This window comes from Spermophilus citellus (assembly GCF_964194105.1).
Source record: "Spermophilus citellus genome assembly, chromosome: 11".
Classification (NCBI taxonomy): Eukaryota; Metazoa; Chordata; class Mammalia; order Rodentia; family Sciuridae; genus Spermophilus; species Spermophilus citellus.
In genome coordinates, this window is record NC_138192.1 from 28,995,342 (window position 1) to 29,013,346 (window position 18,005).

At 50.3% G+C, this 18,005-nt stretch overlaps 1 protein-coding gene across 1 annotated transcript in view; it reads right to left on the reverse strand.

Annotated features, from left to right (window-relative positions):
• Positions 1-1,653: 1,653 nt before the first annotated feature.
• The window catches only part of TFCP2L1 (transcription factor CP2 like 1), a gene marked incomplete at its 5' end in the record, with an annotated part of 57,091 nt that continues 40,739 nt past the window's right edge, over positions 1,654-18,005 (reverse strand). Inside the window, 9 exons of the mRNA XM_081262384.1 lie at positions 1,654-1,861; positions 3,125-3,176; positions 8,153-8,295; positions 9,671-9,774; positions 10,544-10,634; positions 12,761-12,854; positions 12,935-12,983; positions 14,280-14,371; positions 17,178-17,288. Coding sequence (XP_081118510.1) covers positions 1,815-1,861; positions 3,125-3,176; positions 8,153-8,295; positions 9,671-9,774; positions 10,544-10,634; positions 12,761-12,854; positions 12,935-12,983; positions 14,280-14,371; positions 17,178-17,288 — 783 coding nt within the window. The 3' untranslated portion in view covers positions 1,654-1,814. The remainder of the gene's footprint in view (positions 1,862-3,124; positions 3,177-8,152; positions 8,296-9,670; positions 9,775-10,543; positions 10,635-12,760; positions 12,855-12,934; positions 12,984-14,279; positions 14,372-17,177; positions 17,289-18,005) is intronic.

Below are 18,005 nucleotides of genomic sequence, written 5' to 3' on the forward strand. Positions count from 1 at the left end.
TGCCTAGTATGTGTAAGGCCTAGGGTTTGATCCCCAGTCCTGCAAAAAAAAAAAAAGAGTACTAATATGTGCTCAACATGAATGACCCTAGAAAGAATTATGCAAGTGAGAGAAACCAGTCACAGAAGATCATATTATATGATTCTATATGTATAGAATATCCAGCACAGGTCAATCTATATAGAAAAGGACAGTCATGGTTTCTCTGGTGTGGGGAAGTTGGGGAGCAGTGATAGCCTAAGACCATAGGATCTCTTTGGGGGGGTGATAAAATACTAAACAACTGATTGTAATTTTATGAATCACTATAAATGGGTAAACTATATGGTATGTGGATGGTATCTCAATAATTCTGTTAACTCACTCTTCTCTTTCCCCTAGAAAACGAATCAGGAACCCCTTTCATTCTATAGGAATAGCATAGCTACTGTTTAGCTATACAAGTGTCTCATTTCTCTGTCACTGTGTGACATCACACAAGTGGCTTTGCCCTTCTGGGTCTCAATTTCCTGATCTGTAAAACAACATCTGCCCGGTTCTGAAATCTTTGAACCTAGCACAAAATTCTACAAAATTTCCATTACTTAATTTTCCCATTACTTCCAATACTCCACAAAATTTCCATTTCAAAAGCTGTAACAGGCTACTCCGATAGGCACAGGGTTCACCGTGGTTTGGAAGATGAGCCTAAATTCTCAGAGGTGAAGCCCTGGGTCAGTATAGATCACAAGCATAGAAGAAAGACTAAGTCCTGACTCTACCATAGATACTGATACTCAAATCTCCCATATTTAAGATAATCCAACCATTCCAATGTTCCATTCCTAAACATACCCCCTTACAAATGAAAAAGGACAAAAATGAAGGGGCCCTCACAGAAAATACATCGTCCTTATGAAACATGAAAAAGTGAGCACTGGTCAAACAAGGTCTTCTCTCAATGGGATTTTGCCAGTGCATCCTATAGGTCCTGGTATTTTGATGATCCAGGTCTTCTGATGATATAACAGAATGATAATTTCCTAGATCTCCTTACCCATGATTGCTTAGGAAACAGAATTATACCAAAGTAGCAAAAAGAGGAATCATTGGGTTCTCATTCCTTCCCACTCCTGAAGATCTACCTGGGAAGAGTCATTCTATTCCACCGTGCCCACCTCCAGACCAGACAGGCCTCGGCATTAGCATCTGTAGGACTGGCCGTACACGTACACTGTGGTGACTATTGTACCCACACAGACATGAGCACATGCTTTGCTGCAACACTTAGAAACAAGGAGAAGGTGAAAGAGGCAGAAGGCAGAGAATAACCCTTCTCCCAACAATTCACCCAAGAATAGGGAAGGCAGATGCCATGGGGTGACTGATAAAGGAAACATACATGTAGACAGAGAGAGGAGAACATACAGGTAGCAAGAGCTTTCTCTGGGGGGGGGGGCAGGAGAGTGGCCATAAGGGATCCATACAGGTGGCGCCAAGACCCTCAGTGAGCCTCCAACTAAGAGGCCTGGGTTTTCAGAGAAGGTGCCCCCCTCCCCGGCTTGCCTTTTTAGAATATCAAGGTTGAGAAAAAGCCCAAGGAACCATTCAAAAGCTTGAGGCCAAGAGGAAAGGAAAGAGAGGGGCCACCAGCTCTCTGCATGCCAGGTTTTGTGTCCACTGGTTTCTGCTAGTTCATGGTCTGTAGCTTTCATAGACTGGGCAGGGTCCCTCCTAGCCTCAGATTTTCTGGTGAGACTGGGGCTGACAGTGGTGCCATTTCAACATTGCAGGGGGTCCGTGGGGCTGGGAGCAGGTGAGTGTCCTACTTCGGCTCAGAGTCCACACTTCAGGATGATGTGGTAGCCATCATTGCTCTCGGCTGCAAGAGAGGAACACCAGGCATATTTCACAGTAAGGAAAGGGTCAGTACTGTAGTACCTGGGAGTCTCGAAGGGCAAGGGTACCAGCAGAGACCACCAAAACAAGTGTCACATAAAGCAAGGATTTTAGCACATGCCTTGGCATGTATCTTGTCTAGTTTCTTTTTTTGACAATGGGCCTTTCAAACTTAGCCCTAGATCCGAGGACAAAAGCACCTACGTCCACGGAGGCTCATGGTTCCAAAGCCCACAGGCTCTCATTGGCTGTGCTACAGTCTGTACCTTAACTGTTCCCCAAAGGACCATGTGTGGGAGGCTTGGGCCTATGACACTATTGCGAGGTGGTGGCCCCTTTAAGAGGTGGGACCTAATAGTGGGGAGGAGCTATGTCAGTGGGGGCGTGTCCTTGAAGGAACTGATAGGGCCCTAGCCCCTCCCCCTCCTCTCTCTTTGCTTCCCAGATAACATGGGTGAGGGGCTTCCTCTGCCACACACTACCTCCACCGTGTGCTCCCACAGACCCAAGAGCAACAGGATCAGCCAGCCTTCAAAACTGTGAGCCAAATAAACTCTTCTTTAAGTTAATATCTCAGATATTTTAACACAGGCTAGATCCACAGAACAAGTGGGGAAGTGGTGTCACCATAGATGAGGGTCCATGACCCAGCCAGAGGGCTTCTGTTCTGACATAGCCCATCCACTTACCCTCCCAGACCTAAGGAAAGCCACGGCACACCTTTCTCTGCCTTTTGTGAATAAATGCATGCTCCTGGTACACAGGCTTTCTCTCTCAGCAGGCAGTGGGCATGCTGATGTCCTCTCAGGACATCTGGCTCAGGTGGGTGCTGATGCTGCCCCTCCAGATCCAGACCCATTCTGCCTACCACCACGTTCTATACTTGGGTTTCCTGCAGACTTCATTATGAATAAACTGAAACACATCTTGCTTCTACTTAGCATTGACTCCATGGAGAACAACTTGCCTGACCCCCAATTTCCCCTTCAGAAGTGACTTGGAAGCCAATATCACTAGTTCTGACCTTGCTGGGGCTAGTCTAGCAATGTTTCCGAAGAAGTTCGTATTGCTTCTTGTTCCCAAAGAAGTTTGTGTTGCTTCTTGCTGAAGGCCGCTGCAGGTAGCCACCCTCTGGAGGGGTGCTGTGCAACAGGCCCCACCCATCCAGCCAGCTCTCCCTTGCCCTATGCTCCCCCCAGAGATGCAGACAATGGGCTTGAACTAAACAAGGTGGGAGGGGCTTTACCTTTTAATGTGCTGAGGATAAAACAAGATTCATCTTGAAAATTCTGCACCATCTGTAAGGCAAAACAGAGAAAATTTTCCCTCAATGATGAGCACATACCAAAAAATGGCTCGGTGACACGGAGTCCAGCCACCCACAGATGTAGAAATAACTTCACCGCTGTGTCTACACAAACACAGGCACATGGTGATGTTGGGACAATCACTGAGAGGGTCATGATACAGATCAACGTGAACTCTGTCCACAAGATAGGACCATTTCATAAGGGGCTGTGGGTCTGATTTCTTTGATTCTTGTTTTGCTTTCTCCGAGTTACTGGGTCTTCCGATCTCTACAACATACTCACTACAGGGAGGAGCATGTGTATAATGGCAACAGATAAAAAACTAAACACAGCCATGCACTGCACAACCAGGTTTCCATCAACAGTGGGCCACATGCATGATGTGCTGGGGTCATAAGTTTATAATGGAGCCAAAACATTCCTGAGTTCCTAGGACCAAGTGGTGCCATAGCAATGTAGTGGCAAAACAATTACTCGTGTGTTTGTGGTGATGTTGGGGTCAACAACCTACTGCACTATCAATAGAGAGTATGCAATTATATACAGCACATAATACTGGATGGTGATAATAAATGATTATGTTACTGGTTTAGGTATTTACTATGCAATACTTTTTGTTGTTATTATTGTACTTCTACTTATCAAAAAAAACATTTGCTGTAAAACAGACTTCTAGGGCTGGGGCTGGGATTGTGGCTTAGCAGTAGAGTGCTCACTTAGCACGGGAGGGACCCAGGTTCGATTCTCAGCACCACATAAAAATAAAGGCATGTGATGTGTCCATCTACAAAAAAAAGATTCTCTCTTAAAAAAAAAAAAAAAAAAGTGCTGTTATGCCAGCAGCTATTGCAGACAGCTTGTGTTCACTGCATTATTTTGTTGCATCAAGAGCCTGTGTACAGGGCTGGGGATGTGGCTCAAGCGGTAGCGCGCTCGCCTGGCATGCGTGCAGCCCGGGTTCGATCCTCAGCACCACATACCAACAAAGATGTTGTGTCCGCTGAAAACTAAAAAATAAATATTAAAATTCTCTCTCTCTCTCTCTCTCTCTTTCTCTCACTCTCTCTTTAAAAAAAAAGAGCCTGTGTACAATGATCGACAGACATCATCCATGCTTGTGTGGATGCTCACAAATGAGCCACCTAGGATGCTCACATCATGATGAAATCTCCTAACAAAGCGTTTCTCAGAAGGCATCCTGTTGTTTTAGTGGCCCACAACTGTAAAAATCGTAAAAAAGAAAAGAAACTTTGGATAATGAGTAGGAGCTATGTATGAGTGGTCTAGAAGAACAAAATATAAAGGAAGATTGCCATTGCCTGGGTCTGCAGATATGGCAGGAAACTAACCAGGACTCGAGAGGCATTTCTCTGGAGTTCTTATTGTGATTAGCTCCCCAGTGACCTTGGCCAAGTCTTTCTCTCTTCCTGTCCCCTATCTGTAAAGCAGGGCTGTTATGATGATTATAAATATCAACCAGAGGGCTGGGGATGTGGCTCAAGCGGTAGCGCGCTCGCCTGGCATGCGTGCGGCCCGGGTTCGATCCTCAGCACCACATACCAACAAAGATGTTGTGTCCGCTGAGAACTAAAAAATAAATATTAAAAATTCTCTCTCTCTCTCTCTCTCTCTCTCTCTCTCTCTCTCTCCTCTCTCACTCTCTCTCTTAAAAAAAAAAAATATCAACCAGAGCCAGGCATGGTGGCCCACACCTGTAATCTCAATGACTGAGGGAGGCTGAGGCAGGAGGACTGCAAGGCTGAGGCCAGTCTGGGCAACTTAGTGAGACCCTGTCTCAAAAATGCAAATATGAAAGGGCTGGGGTAGAGACCCCAGGATTCAATCTCGTGTGTGTGTGTGTGTGTGTGTGTGTGTGTGTGTGTGTGTAGAACAATGGCATCTGCTCTGGGTAGGGGTATAAACCTTCAGAAAACCATTCATGTGACCTAGTGGAAATGACCATAGTGTCCTCCTACCAGGCATGTTCCCTAGATGAACTCCCAAGTATGTACCCAAAAACATGCATTAAGAATGTTTATACTCATGCTGCCTCTAATAACACAAAATTAAGGCCAATCCTGACATCAGCCAATGCCAAACAACTGGGATCTAATCACATATGCAGCTCAGCAGCTCCATGACCTCCAGCAATGGCCCTCAACTTGCGTGAATCTCAGGGATATAATGCAGAACGAAAAAAAGAGTCACAGAAGAATACACTATTATTCCATTTGTACAGTTTTAAAATTGGCAAAATAAATAACATGTTGAGGAGGAACAAGGGAGTGATTAATACCAAACTCATACTAGCAGGTGAGGGGTAGACATGAAATGAGCCAAAAAGGCACTTGTAATGTCATCTTCTAGTAACCTAAGTGCAGAGACAGGGGGACTTATTAAGCAGCCCAATTAAGTCTCATGTACTCTCTGCATATGTGTGACGTATCTCACAACATACATTTAAATCTTAATATACCCACATATATAAACACGCACACAACACACACACCAACAAGACAGCAAAGCCCCTTTCTAAATTTAAAAAAATGCATACACATTTTATCACCTGCTCTGGATTATTGCCTCAAATCTTGCAAATCCATCCTCCTGCCGACCCCTGCCCCTCCCTGCAGGGTCTAATGGTGCGTGAAGTACATTTATTCTATACTGCTGCCTGCTCCATCTAGGACTCTTGGCAGGCCAGCCACCTGGGTATGCAAAGCCCTAAACAGAGCCCACATGGGCTTAATAAGTAACTCTCCTGTTTAATTAAGCACCCTTACACCCCAGGGCCGGCGCCGCGGCTGACCAGGTTGCCTCCAGCGCTCTGGGCAATTAAGAACCAGGGGTTTCCAATTGATTCAGGGTTAAGAAGCAAGGAGACTTGGGGGAATAAGAATCACCTACTTAGCCAAGGTGGCATTTGAGTCCTGTTCTCTGCTTCACTTGCTTAACTGCCTGGTCTTAAGGGCATGGGGCGAGCCAGGGAAGAACTTCCTCGGAGACCCATGAAATTGCAAGGGCTCCTCACACTCTTGCCTTCTGCAATACAGAGTGAGGCACCGTCCATGTCAGGACAACTGCCCACTGCTCAGGGCACTTCCACCTTCCACTATTCTCAAAAAAGCTCTCAGAACAGGAACTCTGGGCTTTGTTTTCCTTATCTATAAAATGGGTACAAAAAATAGGAACAGGACGTTACTGACAACTTTGTCCAGATGATTTAAGGACATTTTCTATATTGCCCATGAACAAATGCCTACTATGAACAGGGTCAATCAGAAGGTCCCCGGCTTATCTGGTGTCTCCTGGTGCCTACCCTGTTTCTCGTTCCATCCTCACCACAGCCTGGCTGGTGAGTGTGATTCTGCACACACAGAAACTGAGGCTAAAGAGTTCACATAAATTCCCCTGAGGTAGCTCAGCGACTGGGAGGCAGTAGGGACCAGTCCAATTTCCAAGTCGACATTTTCTCTCCTTTCCCCAATCACTATTCCAGTATCTAGTTTCCTCTATAATCCTCTAAACAGGGGCTCAGAGTTCCTGGAATTGGCTTGGGTCTTCTGGGGGCTGAGCCAGGGGCTCAGGGTCCCACCTGGGCTCCCACCAAAGCAGCTCTTCTTTCAGGAGGCTGGAGACTGCTGGCTCACAGCTCAGACTCTGCAACTGTCACTTGGGCTCCCACCATAGCTCCACCTGTGCCACCTGGTGCCATTTATCTCTGAGTGCCTCGGTTTCCTATCTATGGAGTTTGATGATAGCACCCACTTCACAGGGAGGCTGCCAGGGCTCAATGAGCCACTACATGGGGCCCTTACAACAGTAGCCCCAGTAGAGTAAGCACTTGCTAGAGTTTGGATCTTGAATGTCCCCAAAGGTCCATGTGTTGAAAATTTGATCTGAAGCCTGTGGCTCTATTGAGAGGTGGGGCCTAATGGGAGGAAGTTAGGTTATTGGGGGAGAGGGTCCTTGAAGGGGATATTGGGACCCAGGTGCCTCCTCTTTCTCTCCCTTTACTTCCTGGCTACCTTGGTATTTGTTATAGGGAAAGAAAGATGATTAACACAACACTCCACACACGCTGTCCCTTGTGACTATTATTTAGAAGCAGCTGGGCATGGTAGTGCACGTTTACAATCCCAGCAGCTCAGGAGGCTGAGGCAAGAGGATCATAAGTTCCAGGCCAGCCTCAGCAACTTAGCAAGATTCTCTCCGCCCCCCCACTATTTTTTGTGCTTGAGATTGAATCCAGGGCCTTGTGCATGCAAGGCAAGCACTCACCAACTGAGCCATATCCCCAGCCCTGCAAGATTCTCTCTCAAAAAATGAAAGGCTGGGGATGTAGTCCAGTAGTAGAGCACCACTGGGCTCAATCACAAGTATCACAAAAAAAGAATTTATTTAGAAGGCTGGAGAGGATAGAGCGAGCTTAAACCCATCGGTTAGTTCTCTAATGTGCAAGGATGCCTAAACTGTCAGCAACGTGTTAAAGACTCCCCTTCTCCAGGCATCAGGGGCCACAGCTCCTAAAGGACCCTATTCCATACCTGAGCTCACCTCTGTGGCACAAGCCTCTTTGCAGGGGACAGACCCAGGGAAGCCAAGGCACCTTTATCCCTTAGCAGAGACTTTTGCTCTCATCTCCCATGAGCTACCTCTGCTCCCTCACCCAAACCCAAATCCCATTCCCCTCTCCTGGGGCTTACTCTGGGAGCTGCCACCCACTTTGGAAGACCTGCAGAGCAAGGCTTGAGTAGGGTGCAGCTACCCAACAGCCATTCAGACCCAGACATGGACAGAGCTGTCCCCACTGCAGCTGAGGGCAGGTGGCATGCAGATGAAACCTGTCTGCCACCCGCAATCCCTGCCATCCCCGTGGGAGACATTCATGGTATGGGGTTTGGGGGCTCCTCCTGGAAGTCCGAAGCCCAGCCACCAGGGCTAGGTTAAGCAGCAGCCCTCACCTCATTGCTCACCACCACATGGATGCCGGTGGGGCCTTGCCGGTAGATGCGGTGGATATGCTGGGGGGGGATGCTGTACAGGTTGGCGATCTTCTCAATCAGCTCCAGGGTCGTCAGCTCTTCCAGGAAGATGGCGTGGTATACTGGAGCAGGAGGAGCAAGTGCCTTCTTTTTCAATGGTTGTTAAATTAACATGCGCCTGCCTGCCTATGACTCTCTACCCCATCCCGAGAAATCATTGACTCATTGGTAAGGATGCTCGTTCCCAGAGGGATGGGCACCTGCCAGGAAGCCATAGCTCAGAGCACAGGTGTGATCCATCAACAGGTGAACATGTGGGCCCTGGCTCCCGTTCACTGTTTCAGTCTCCCGGGGCACTTTAGGTGAAATGGAGAGTCTCCTGGACTCACCCAACACCAGTGACACTTCGCTGGGGGTGATGGCTGGAGGAGCATGAGGTGATTCTCACCTGTGTCCCTGGTGCAACCTCCAGGGACAACCTGGGGTGGATTATTCAACTTTAAGGAGCCTTGAGTTCCTCAAAAGTAAACACAATTGGATTATATGTGTGTTTCCTTCACTTTTTTCATATTTTCTCTCTTGATTTTGCAGTAGTGGGGGGCTTGAATCCAGGTGCACTCTACCATTGCGCTGTCTCCCAGCCCTTTATATTTTGAGATGGGATCTCACTACACAGCTGTCCTTGCACTTGCAATCCGCCTCTCCTGGGCTCCCAGAGAGCCACTGCACCCAGCCCAAACTTCTCCTTTAACTAAGGAACACTTGTTCAAAAGACCTCATCAAAGGCTCAATGTTGTATAAAGCACACACAGAAGCGGCTCCCAGCAAGGGTGGCAGAGGAGGCTCTAGGGTTACAGCCACACAACAGATGGTTTTCAAAGAGGCAAAGCCACTGTCAGATCCTCCCTAGGGAATGGGATGACTGTCTGTCTGTGGTCCCTTTCAGGACTGACCTACCAGGTAAGAACTCCACATCTCCTTCCTGAGACTCAGATTTTTAGAACGAAATTCTAATGATACTGCTTTTTTTTTTTAATTTAAGAAAATTAAAGAATTTTTTTCTCAATTTAATAAAAGTTTAAGTTTCTTAAACATTTCAGAGCCAGTTCCAATTTTTCTGAATTCATTCCTAAAACAATGAGATCACCGGTAAGAAAGAACCAGAAGGATTGCAGGCTGACACCACTCATCACAACCTTCTGTCGGTGGCCTTGGCTGCCCCAGCTGGACATGGCCCCGAGGAGTGCTCAGAGGCAGGACAGCGAGGGGGGCCGAGGAGGGACCGTCACAGCCTCCTCAGGAGTCACTTGGGGAGCATTCTGGGGAGACAAGAGCCTCTAGCAGGAGCAACCCTGAGTGCAAGTCCCAACTCTGCCCCTCCTTGAAGCCAAGCCCTGGGAGCACCCGATCTCCCGAGCCCTGGGCTTGGGCTTGGGCTTGGAAGCCAGGCTGCAGGGCCTGAGTATCTGGGTCCCAGCGGTGGTCCCCACAACTCACCACAGAGGTTGCTGTCCCCACTGCCGTCCCGTTTCTGTTGTAAAGGTGCCCGGTTCTGTTCCATCTCCTGACAGACATAAATGGTCATCTTTGGCCTCACATTCCTGAGAGGAGGAGAAGAAATAAATAGCACGTATGGCCGACCAAACTCCAGTGGTCTAGAATGTTCTAGAACATGGAGTGAAACCTGCGGCAGGAAGGACTTGGAGGAAGAAAAGACGGTGGTAAGGATACAGAATGCCTTGGAGATTTTCAGCGGAGACCTTGGCATATAGCTCAGTGGTACAGCGTGAGGCCTTAGGTTTGATATCTGGCACCAGGAAAAATAAATTAAGTTCACTAAAGTTAAATAAAGTTGAAATTAAGTTTGACTGTCTCATTAGGTCAGTGTTCCAGGGCCCCACATGGCCAGCAGCTCCTGGACTGGTCAGTACAACTGTAGAACATTCTGAATGTGGGAGAAAGTTCTTCGGGAAAGTGCTGCTTTGGAGTGTTCCCTGGAAACTGTAAGTGGCAATGGTGTTGGCCCTGCCCTAGTCCATGGCCCCTCAGAGGGACACAGCTCTGAGCCAGGGCCATGCAAACATCCCAGAACCCAGGAAGTGGCCAAGGCCGGGATCCAGAGGCTGGAGTCAAACAGAGAAGAATGAAGGGCCACCAGGCAGGAACTGCTGCAGCGGATTGTGTGTCACTCCCCTGTCCTTCCCCCAGCACCTCCTCCTGCCTTTGTCCCCACACCGTAGGAAGATCCCTCCCCCTCCCGCCCCTTTTCCCAGGAGCTGGACTATCTGTGCAGTCTAAGAGGATGTGACACGGGCTTTTCCTGCTGCACCTGGCTGAGCCCCAGCCTCCAACTGGCTTCCCAACACCTACCTGCCTTTGATGGCGTTGAAGAGGCGGATCCCATCTGCAGGGCCACAGATCTGGACCAGATCATCTCTGGACATCTTCAGCAGGTCGGCACCTGGGCAGGGAAATGGGCTGCCCGTTATGTGGGTCACAGAGGGAGGGCTCCATCTCTGAGCGCCTGCCGACTCCACACTGAGGCTGGGGGGTGAAGAAGAGCTGGCTGCTCCCCTGGTGGGCACCCGACATCCCACAGAGAGAAACAGCAAAGAGCCAAACAAGATCACAGCACAGGAGATGGAGCCAAAGGCTGGTGCTCATAAAAGAGCACAGAAGGGAGGGCAACAGGTCCTGCCCGCTGAGGCCTGCCTGCCCCCTCCCTCTGTACTTTTTATGAACATTAATCTACATGCTCAGATCTTATCAGGATGTCGGGATGGATCACATGTGCACGTCTCTGTGTATCAGTCTTCAGCTCACTGGAGGTTGACATTCTGAACACAGCCACAGACCAAGGGGCAGAACATTACCTGCCACCCACAGTCTCGTGACAGCCACTCCCCTACCACTGGGGAACCCCTACCCTGACTTCTTACCCAGCTTTGCTTGTTCTTTGAAGTTCATGGAAATGAAGTTCATGGAATTAAACCACAGGGTACTTTTCTAGCGCAGGCTTCCCTCACCAAGTCATGTTCGGATCTCATTTGAGTTTAACACAGAGATTTTTTTTGGTGTCCATGATGATGCAGTTTATTGCATGACTATACCATAATTCATGTATCCACTCTTTGTGGATGGGCTTTGAGGTGCTTGTAGCTTGGGGCTGCTAGGAATAGGCTCATGAAACACTTTTCTACGTGTCTTTGGTCAATGCATGTGGCGCATCCGCTGGGTGGTGGGCGTGCAGGTCTGGCTCTGGCAGGTAATGCCCAAGTGTTGTGTCCACCTCCACATTTAAAGGCACACACGAAGGCAAGTGTCTCATGGGGACAGACACTGGCAGGTTAGTAAGACAGCTAGCGCTAGCATGGCATGAGGACTGTACTCTCCTCAAAGGCAAGGGTTCCCCTAGGTCCCAGCGCCCAACCAGACTTTCAAAGGGACATGTATACTAGAAGCCAAAATTCCCATCCCTTGTCTCCTGATCAGACACTCTTGGCATAATGGCTTCCTTTCCACTGGGAGTAAAAGCCAAAGTCCTTCTACTGTTCCACCAGAGGTCTAGCCTGCCTCTACCCCTTGGACCTCAGGGCCTCCCCAAGTCCACTCTGTACCAACCACCTGGGTCCTCTGTATGACCATGCCAGGAAGCACCCACTGCTTGGAACCCCCTCCCCCCAGTGCCCACTTGGTTCTGTCCGGCCTCTATGTCCAGCCATTGCTCAAGGACACCTCAGTAAGATCCTCTCTCTTTCCCCGCACAGCCCACGTGAAGGTCCATCTGTGACCAGCCCTACCCCAGCACAGACGTGCCCTGCTGCACAAAGTGGGCAGGTGGTTCACAGATCTGCACTGATTCAAAGCTGCCAGCCCTGAAGACAGGGTCACTGTCTGACCTTCCCTGCACCCTCTGCCTCAAACATCAAGAAGGTTCTTAGGGACACTGAGTTGAAAGATGTGCGGATGCCATTTCTCTTCCACTGCCACAGATGGCCTTGGAAGCCACCGCTCTGGCTAGGGCCAGACCTCTGGTCCCTGTCACTCTGGATGGACCCTGTTCAGTGGCAAGGCTCACTGCTCAGTTCACCTTTGTGACCCACAGCACCTGGACTCCTGCCTGAGGGCCACCAGTTGGGCCTTCGAAAACCTTTTAAAGAAGGACAAACCAACTTCCTCATGTCCCCAGGTCATGGCTCAAGACAGCAAAATTTTGGTGAGAAAAGTGCAGAGAAGACTGACCAAGCACACAGCACCCTGCTTGGCTAAGCGGACTCCTCCTGGGCAGGCCAGAGCCCACACACCCCAGCAGATGAGGTCATCTAGATAAAGTTACCCGAAGAGAACCCTGAAGTCACTTGTCACTGTAACCTTCCTGAGCAGCATCGCATGTGGGGAGCATGGCATCTCCCTAGCCTCTGACCCAAGGTCACACGTGAGAGAGAAGGGACCCATGCTAGCGTGCATCTCCCAGACAGACACAGCCCAGGCCCTGCAGGGCCCGGGACAGGTCCTGAACGGCGGCTGGCCTGGCTACATGCTTCCCAGACACCTGGGGGTCCTCAGGCTCCGTGTGGAGCTGCTCACCTGAGAAGCTGGCGAAGAGCCGGCAGAACTGCGAGAACCGATTGCGGTGCAGCCACTGCTGGGCGTCCTGGATAGTGGCCGACGGGAGCAGGTGCTATGGGAGAGGGGGGCCTTCAGATGGCCGCTCAGGACCCACAAAGGGACCCCCAGCCTGAGAGCCCCGAGTACACTTACATCAGTGCCCATGGGCAGGGCCTCCACCGGGTGGGTCGGAGAGCTGTTCCTGCAATGGAAAATGGAGAGGCCATGAGGGAGGAGTGGGGGGAGGGACCAGGGTCCCATCACCTGGCCTGTGCTTAGGTCCTGACACGGGTGGGCCTTGTTTTAAATGAAATGACTCAAGAATTCCCTGAGCCAGGGGCACAGGGTGTGGCTCAGTGGTAGAACACTGACCTGGCATGCACAAGACCCCCAGCACTGGGGAGGGAGGAGGGAGGGAGGGAGGGAGGGGGAGAGAGAGAGAGAGAGAGAGAAGAAAAGAAGAAATTAGAAATTTCTGGATCAGAGCAGGAAGCTAGGTCCAATCCTCCAAAATGTCCAAGGAAACCATCTATCAGAACAGAGGTTCTGATGGGCTACGCTGCCCCCCAGGGAACAGGGAACCTCCACCCTGAGCAGTCAGCAGCATCACCGAGGCCCCTGTGAGTGGACCTCTGTGGGTCTTATCAGAATCCCCTCCCACTTGGGGGCTTCCCCCCTAAGCCCCAGCACAAGGGCAGAGCAGGCTGACCAAGGGGACCCAGGCCCAGGTCTCCCAGTAACTCAGAACCTAAGTCATCCACCAGATCTTCCCTGTATGCCACTGGGGACCCTGCAGGGAATCAAGCCCCCACAGCACACACCAGGCTTTCCCAGTAGGGTGGCACATGCCCTTCTTTAATGGGAGACTTGGGAAGGAACACCTGTGCTGTTCGTGGAGGGTGCTTTATTTTGGTAAAATAAATGTCATGAACAACCTCACTGTTTGATTAAAAAGTTCTCTGCCAAGCAGGGGCTCTAAGGCCCTGGTGGGTTCTGCACTCCCTTCTTAAACCCACCTGGCTGGGCCTTCTCTCTGCCTCCACCTCCAGCCCTGGAAAGAACCCACAGAGCCATCTCAGTGTTGCCTGGGCCTATAGTCCTGCACTGTCCCTGTCACCACATGTCCCATGTCACCTGGCCATGTTGCCTGTCCCTTGACAGAGCCAGGCAGGCGGTGGTAAGACCAGCTTCAGTTCTATGAAGCCTGAAACTCAGGGTGCAGAGGATCCGCTGGACCCGCTCCACTCAGTGACTGCAGCTGGACACAGAACCAGGAAGGACCTCCCTGTCACCGGGGCCACCCAACACTCAGTTGGGAAGCTCTGAAAGGGTCATTCTGCCACAGAGGCACCTGAGGCCATCCCATGAGGCTATCACAACCCATCTAACCATGGTGAAGCCCAGGCAGATACCAGGCTATGGAAAGGAGAAGAGATCAAGAAAGGAACCTATACCCATCTTCATTCTGGGGACCCACAGAGAGAAAGGTGGGACATACCCTTCACCGAGGCCAAAGCTGTTGGGAGAGCCATTGTAGCTTGGGGACGGGGCGCTGTTCACCTGGTAAGCCACATCAGGCCACGGAGAGCACTGTGGGAGGAGAGACAGGGCCAGGTGAATGGAGGTCAGCAGTCCTCAGGATGAGCTGGAAGCTGCAGAGGCACCAGCCCATGCTCCTCAGGCCCTTCCAAGCACCCATCAACACCAACACATGAGACACTGACCCATTAACACACACCCCATGTTTACTGGGTACCCATAATGGGCCATGGTCAAGCAGGTGACTGTGGTCGTACTGGGGAAACCAAACATGGCAAGTCCGGAAGTCATCCTCGGAGCAAGCAAACTATGAAAGGTATCTCATCAAACCACCAGAGGTAAACAGCACAGTCATGTGATCAGTTTTTTCTTTTTTGGGGGGTGGGTGGGTACCAGGGATTGAACCCAGGGGCACTTAACCACTGAGCCACATCCCCAGCCCTTATTTTATTTTATTTAGAGACAGGATCTCGTTAAGTTGCTTAGGACCTCGCTAAGTTGCTGAGGCTGGCTTTGAACTCGTGATCCTCCTGCCTCAGCCTCCCTAGCCTCTGGGATCAGTCATGTGATCTTGAGCCAACAAGGAAGGAGGAAAATCAGAAACACTTTTTTCCTAGTACAGATACGTGTGTGAATGCATATAAGAAGCTAAGGCAACTTCCAAAGGAAAAATAAACAATAAAATTCAGTCCTGAAACCCATGCTGTTTGAAGGAAGAAATCCTGCCGAGAGGCCGGGGCAGGCAGAAGAGGCACTTGCACAATCTATGAAGGCCAGCTCCCCATAACGCAGCTCCGTGCTGTTTATTGTGTTTTAGGCATCCTGCTAGAGGCTCTGGGAGACACAGAAACACAAAAGATCTGATCCTTGCCCTCAAGAAACCTGAACTGCACAAGCCAAAACCAAACACACACAGAAGCCTCCTAAGAGAAAGTCAAGACCTCCAGGCTTTGCCTGTCCAACGGAGAGGACAAAGTGTGTGTTTCCTCCCTTGGTGGCAGTGACTTCACCTTGGAGAGGGCTGGTTTGAAGCATTCCTGAAGATTGACTATCACCCACCCAATCCAAGGGTTGGTAAATATTTAACTGTTGTGGGTCTGGGCTGGAATTTGTTGGTGCTAAATCCTGCGGCCTGAAAAGGAAAGTCTCAAAAGGAGACTGATACAAGGGGTGCTGGTACCTCCCAAGGTCATGGCCCACTGAGTGGGCTCTCCAGCACCGTGGAGGGGGCACTGGAGATGCAGCAGGAGGCTCACCAGCACCTCACCTCTGCTGGGAGGACAGGAGAGGAGCAAAGAAGTCAGGCAGAGAAAAGCATCCCTAGGTGGTGGGACACTCCCAGCAGTGTCACTAGCACAGAAAGCCACCAGGCGTGGGAAGAAAAGGGTCCAAGTCCTAAAGCCAGAAAATGGAGTCCTTCTTTGCTGGCTGAGGGTGGGACCATATGGTCTTGGTGGCAATGCCCCCAGCTGAGGGTTGTCCTTAATCAGAGGAAATGACAGTACCCAGGTGTGTGAGCCACATGCATTTTTTTATGGGGGTGATACCCAAGATTGAACCCAGGGCACTCTCTGCCACTGAGTTACATCCCTACTCCCTTTTATTTTTATTTTTTAATTTTGGGACCAGGGATTGAACTCAGGGGTACTTAACCACTGGGCCACATCCCCAGCCCATTTTTATTTTTTACTTTGAGACAGGGTCTTGCTATCAATTGCCATGGCTGGCCTCAAACTTGCAGTCCTCCTAACTCAGCCTCCCAAGTTGCTGAGATTACTATGGGTGTGCATCACCTAACACTACATTAGCTTTCACACTGTCTTATTGCAAACACTCTTCTACATGTGGCTTATTACACACAAAGGAATGTAAGAACAGCAGGACCCGGCACCCTTTTCTTAGACATTCTGTGCCCAAGCCCCACCCTAACCCAGCCTCAAACCCCTCGCCCCATGGCCAACATGGATCTTATACATGCCCTGGTAGTAAACCCAATTAGTCAATGAACAAATACCAGTGCCAGTTAGTTGGTCTGACTATAGAATGGTTGTTTAATAATAAGATAACAAAGGGCTGGGGCTGTAGCTCAGTGGTAGAACACTTTCCCCGCATGCACGAGGCCCTGTCCCATCCCGACCCCACCCTCCCACAGAAGCCGGTGTTAAGCAATCTGACCCCACTGAGAAGGGAACCCTGCAGACATTGTTCCCACATGCAAACCTGCACCTGCCAGATACCAGCTGCACACCCATCTGAATGACAGAATCCGGAAAGAACCATCTCTGCACCAACAAACCATCACATGTATATGACACATGGCCAGGTAAGGAACCTCGAAAGAATAGGATCAGATGCCAAATAAGCTGTTAAACAAAAAAAGCATGGTGCAGAATACAGTGTCACACTCTGTTGGTGTGCAGACGCAGGAGTGGGGCCAAGGTGTGTGCACACTGGCCTACCTACAGAGAAGGTCAGGTCAATACACCTGGGACCAGACATACCAGCTGCCCTGGACTGAGAAGCTGAGAGGCCAGGGCAGCCACAGGAGGGCTTTTTTGGGGGTTGAAAACTCTTTTGGATTTTGAGCTGTGTAATAAAGCACATCTTCAAAATAACAAAAACGTCCCCCACTACTGCAAATGCATTCCAAGGCAGCAGAGAGCTCAAACAGTGGTTTCTGGAATGTATCCCCAACCTCTGGGTCTTATCAGATGAACATGAGTCCCACAGGGCACACGCCACAACTGAACGGGCTCCAGTGAAGCTCTCACCCAGGTGGGAAATCTTCCAAGACTGAACCACAGCCATGTTCCTGGCAGAGGGCCCTGGAAAAGTCTGTGCCCGGCCTGGGGCTCACCTCTGTGAGAATGGTGGTTTCGTAGGACGGCTGGTACTTCTCCTTCTCCTGAGCTGTTCTTTTCTCCATCTTCTCCCGGTCGGTCTTCTGTTTCCGATCAGCTCCTTTGGGCTACAAGTAGACAAAGCACAGGGTCCAATTATTCCAAAACAGGCTAAGGAGAAAGACTCTAGTCGTACCCGCTCCCTACCTTGCTCCAGGGCCACACAGTGCGGGCAGGATCTCCTGAACAGGACAGCAATTCTCTGACCTCCCTGTGCTCCAACACATGGAATCTTGGGCCTGCCACCTGGCAAATCCCAGGGAAGTGCTTAGAAAAAAAATTGTTACTGATGCCCAGTGGTTTATGGAAAGGAATCCTGGGGAGCCAGGACACACAGCAATGCATCCCCGGGGATGTCCAGAGGTAGAGGGACGCTGTGTGCCTGCTGGTCTCCAACTCTGAGCACTCCTGCCAAGACCTCAGCTCGCAGGGTATTGTCACAGGGTCCACACTGCCGAGTACCACCTCTGTCCCGACAAGGATAAGTTACAGCGGGAGAGGCTGCCGATCCTGGGTGCCCAGCTGGCCAGGCCTCAGAGATACCATCCTTCCTGTCTTTAGGGATCAGGAGGCTGGATGAGGGCTGAGTGGCTCCTCAGAGATGGAGACTTAGCAGGTGCAGGCTCAGGGTCCACCTCAGTGCCCAGGTGAGCAGCGTCAGCCCGGGGCCCTCCTGGCCTCACTGTCTGCTCTGCCGTGTTTCCCTGACAAGCACCCACTCTTGTCAACGAACAGGAGAAAGATAACAGCTGCACAACCGAGCAGTCTTGCTAAGTACACGTGGT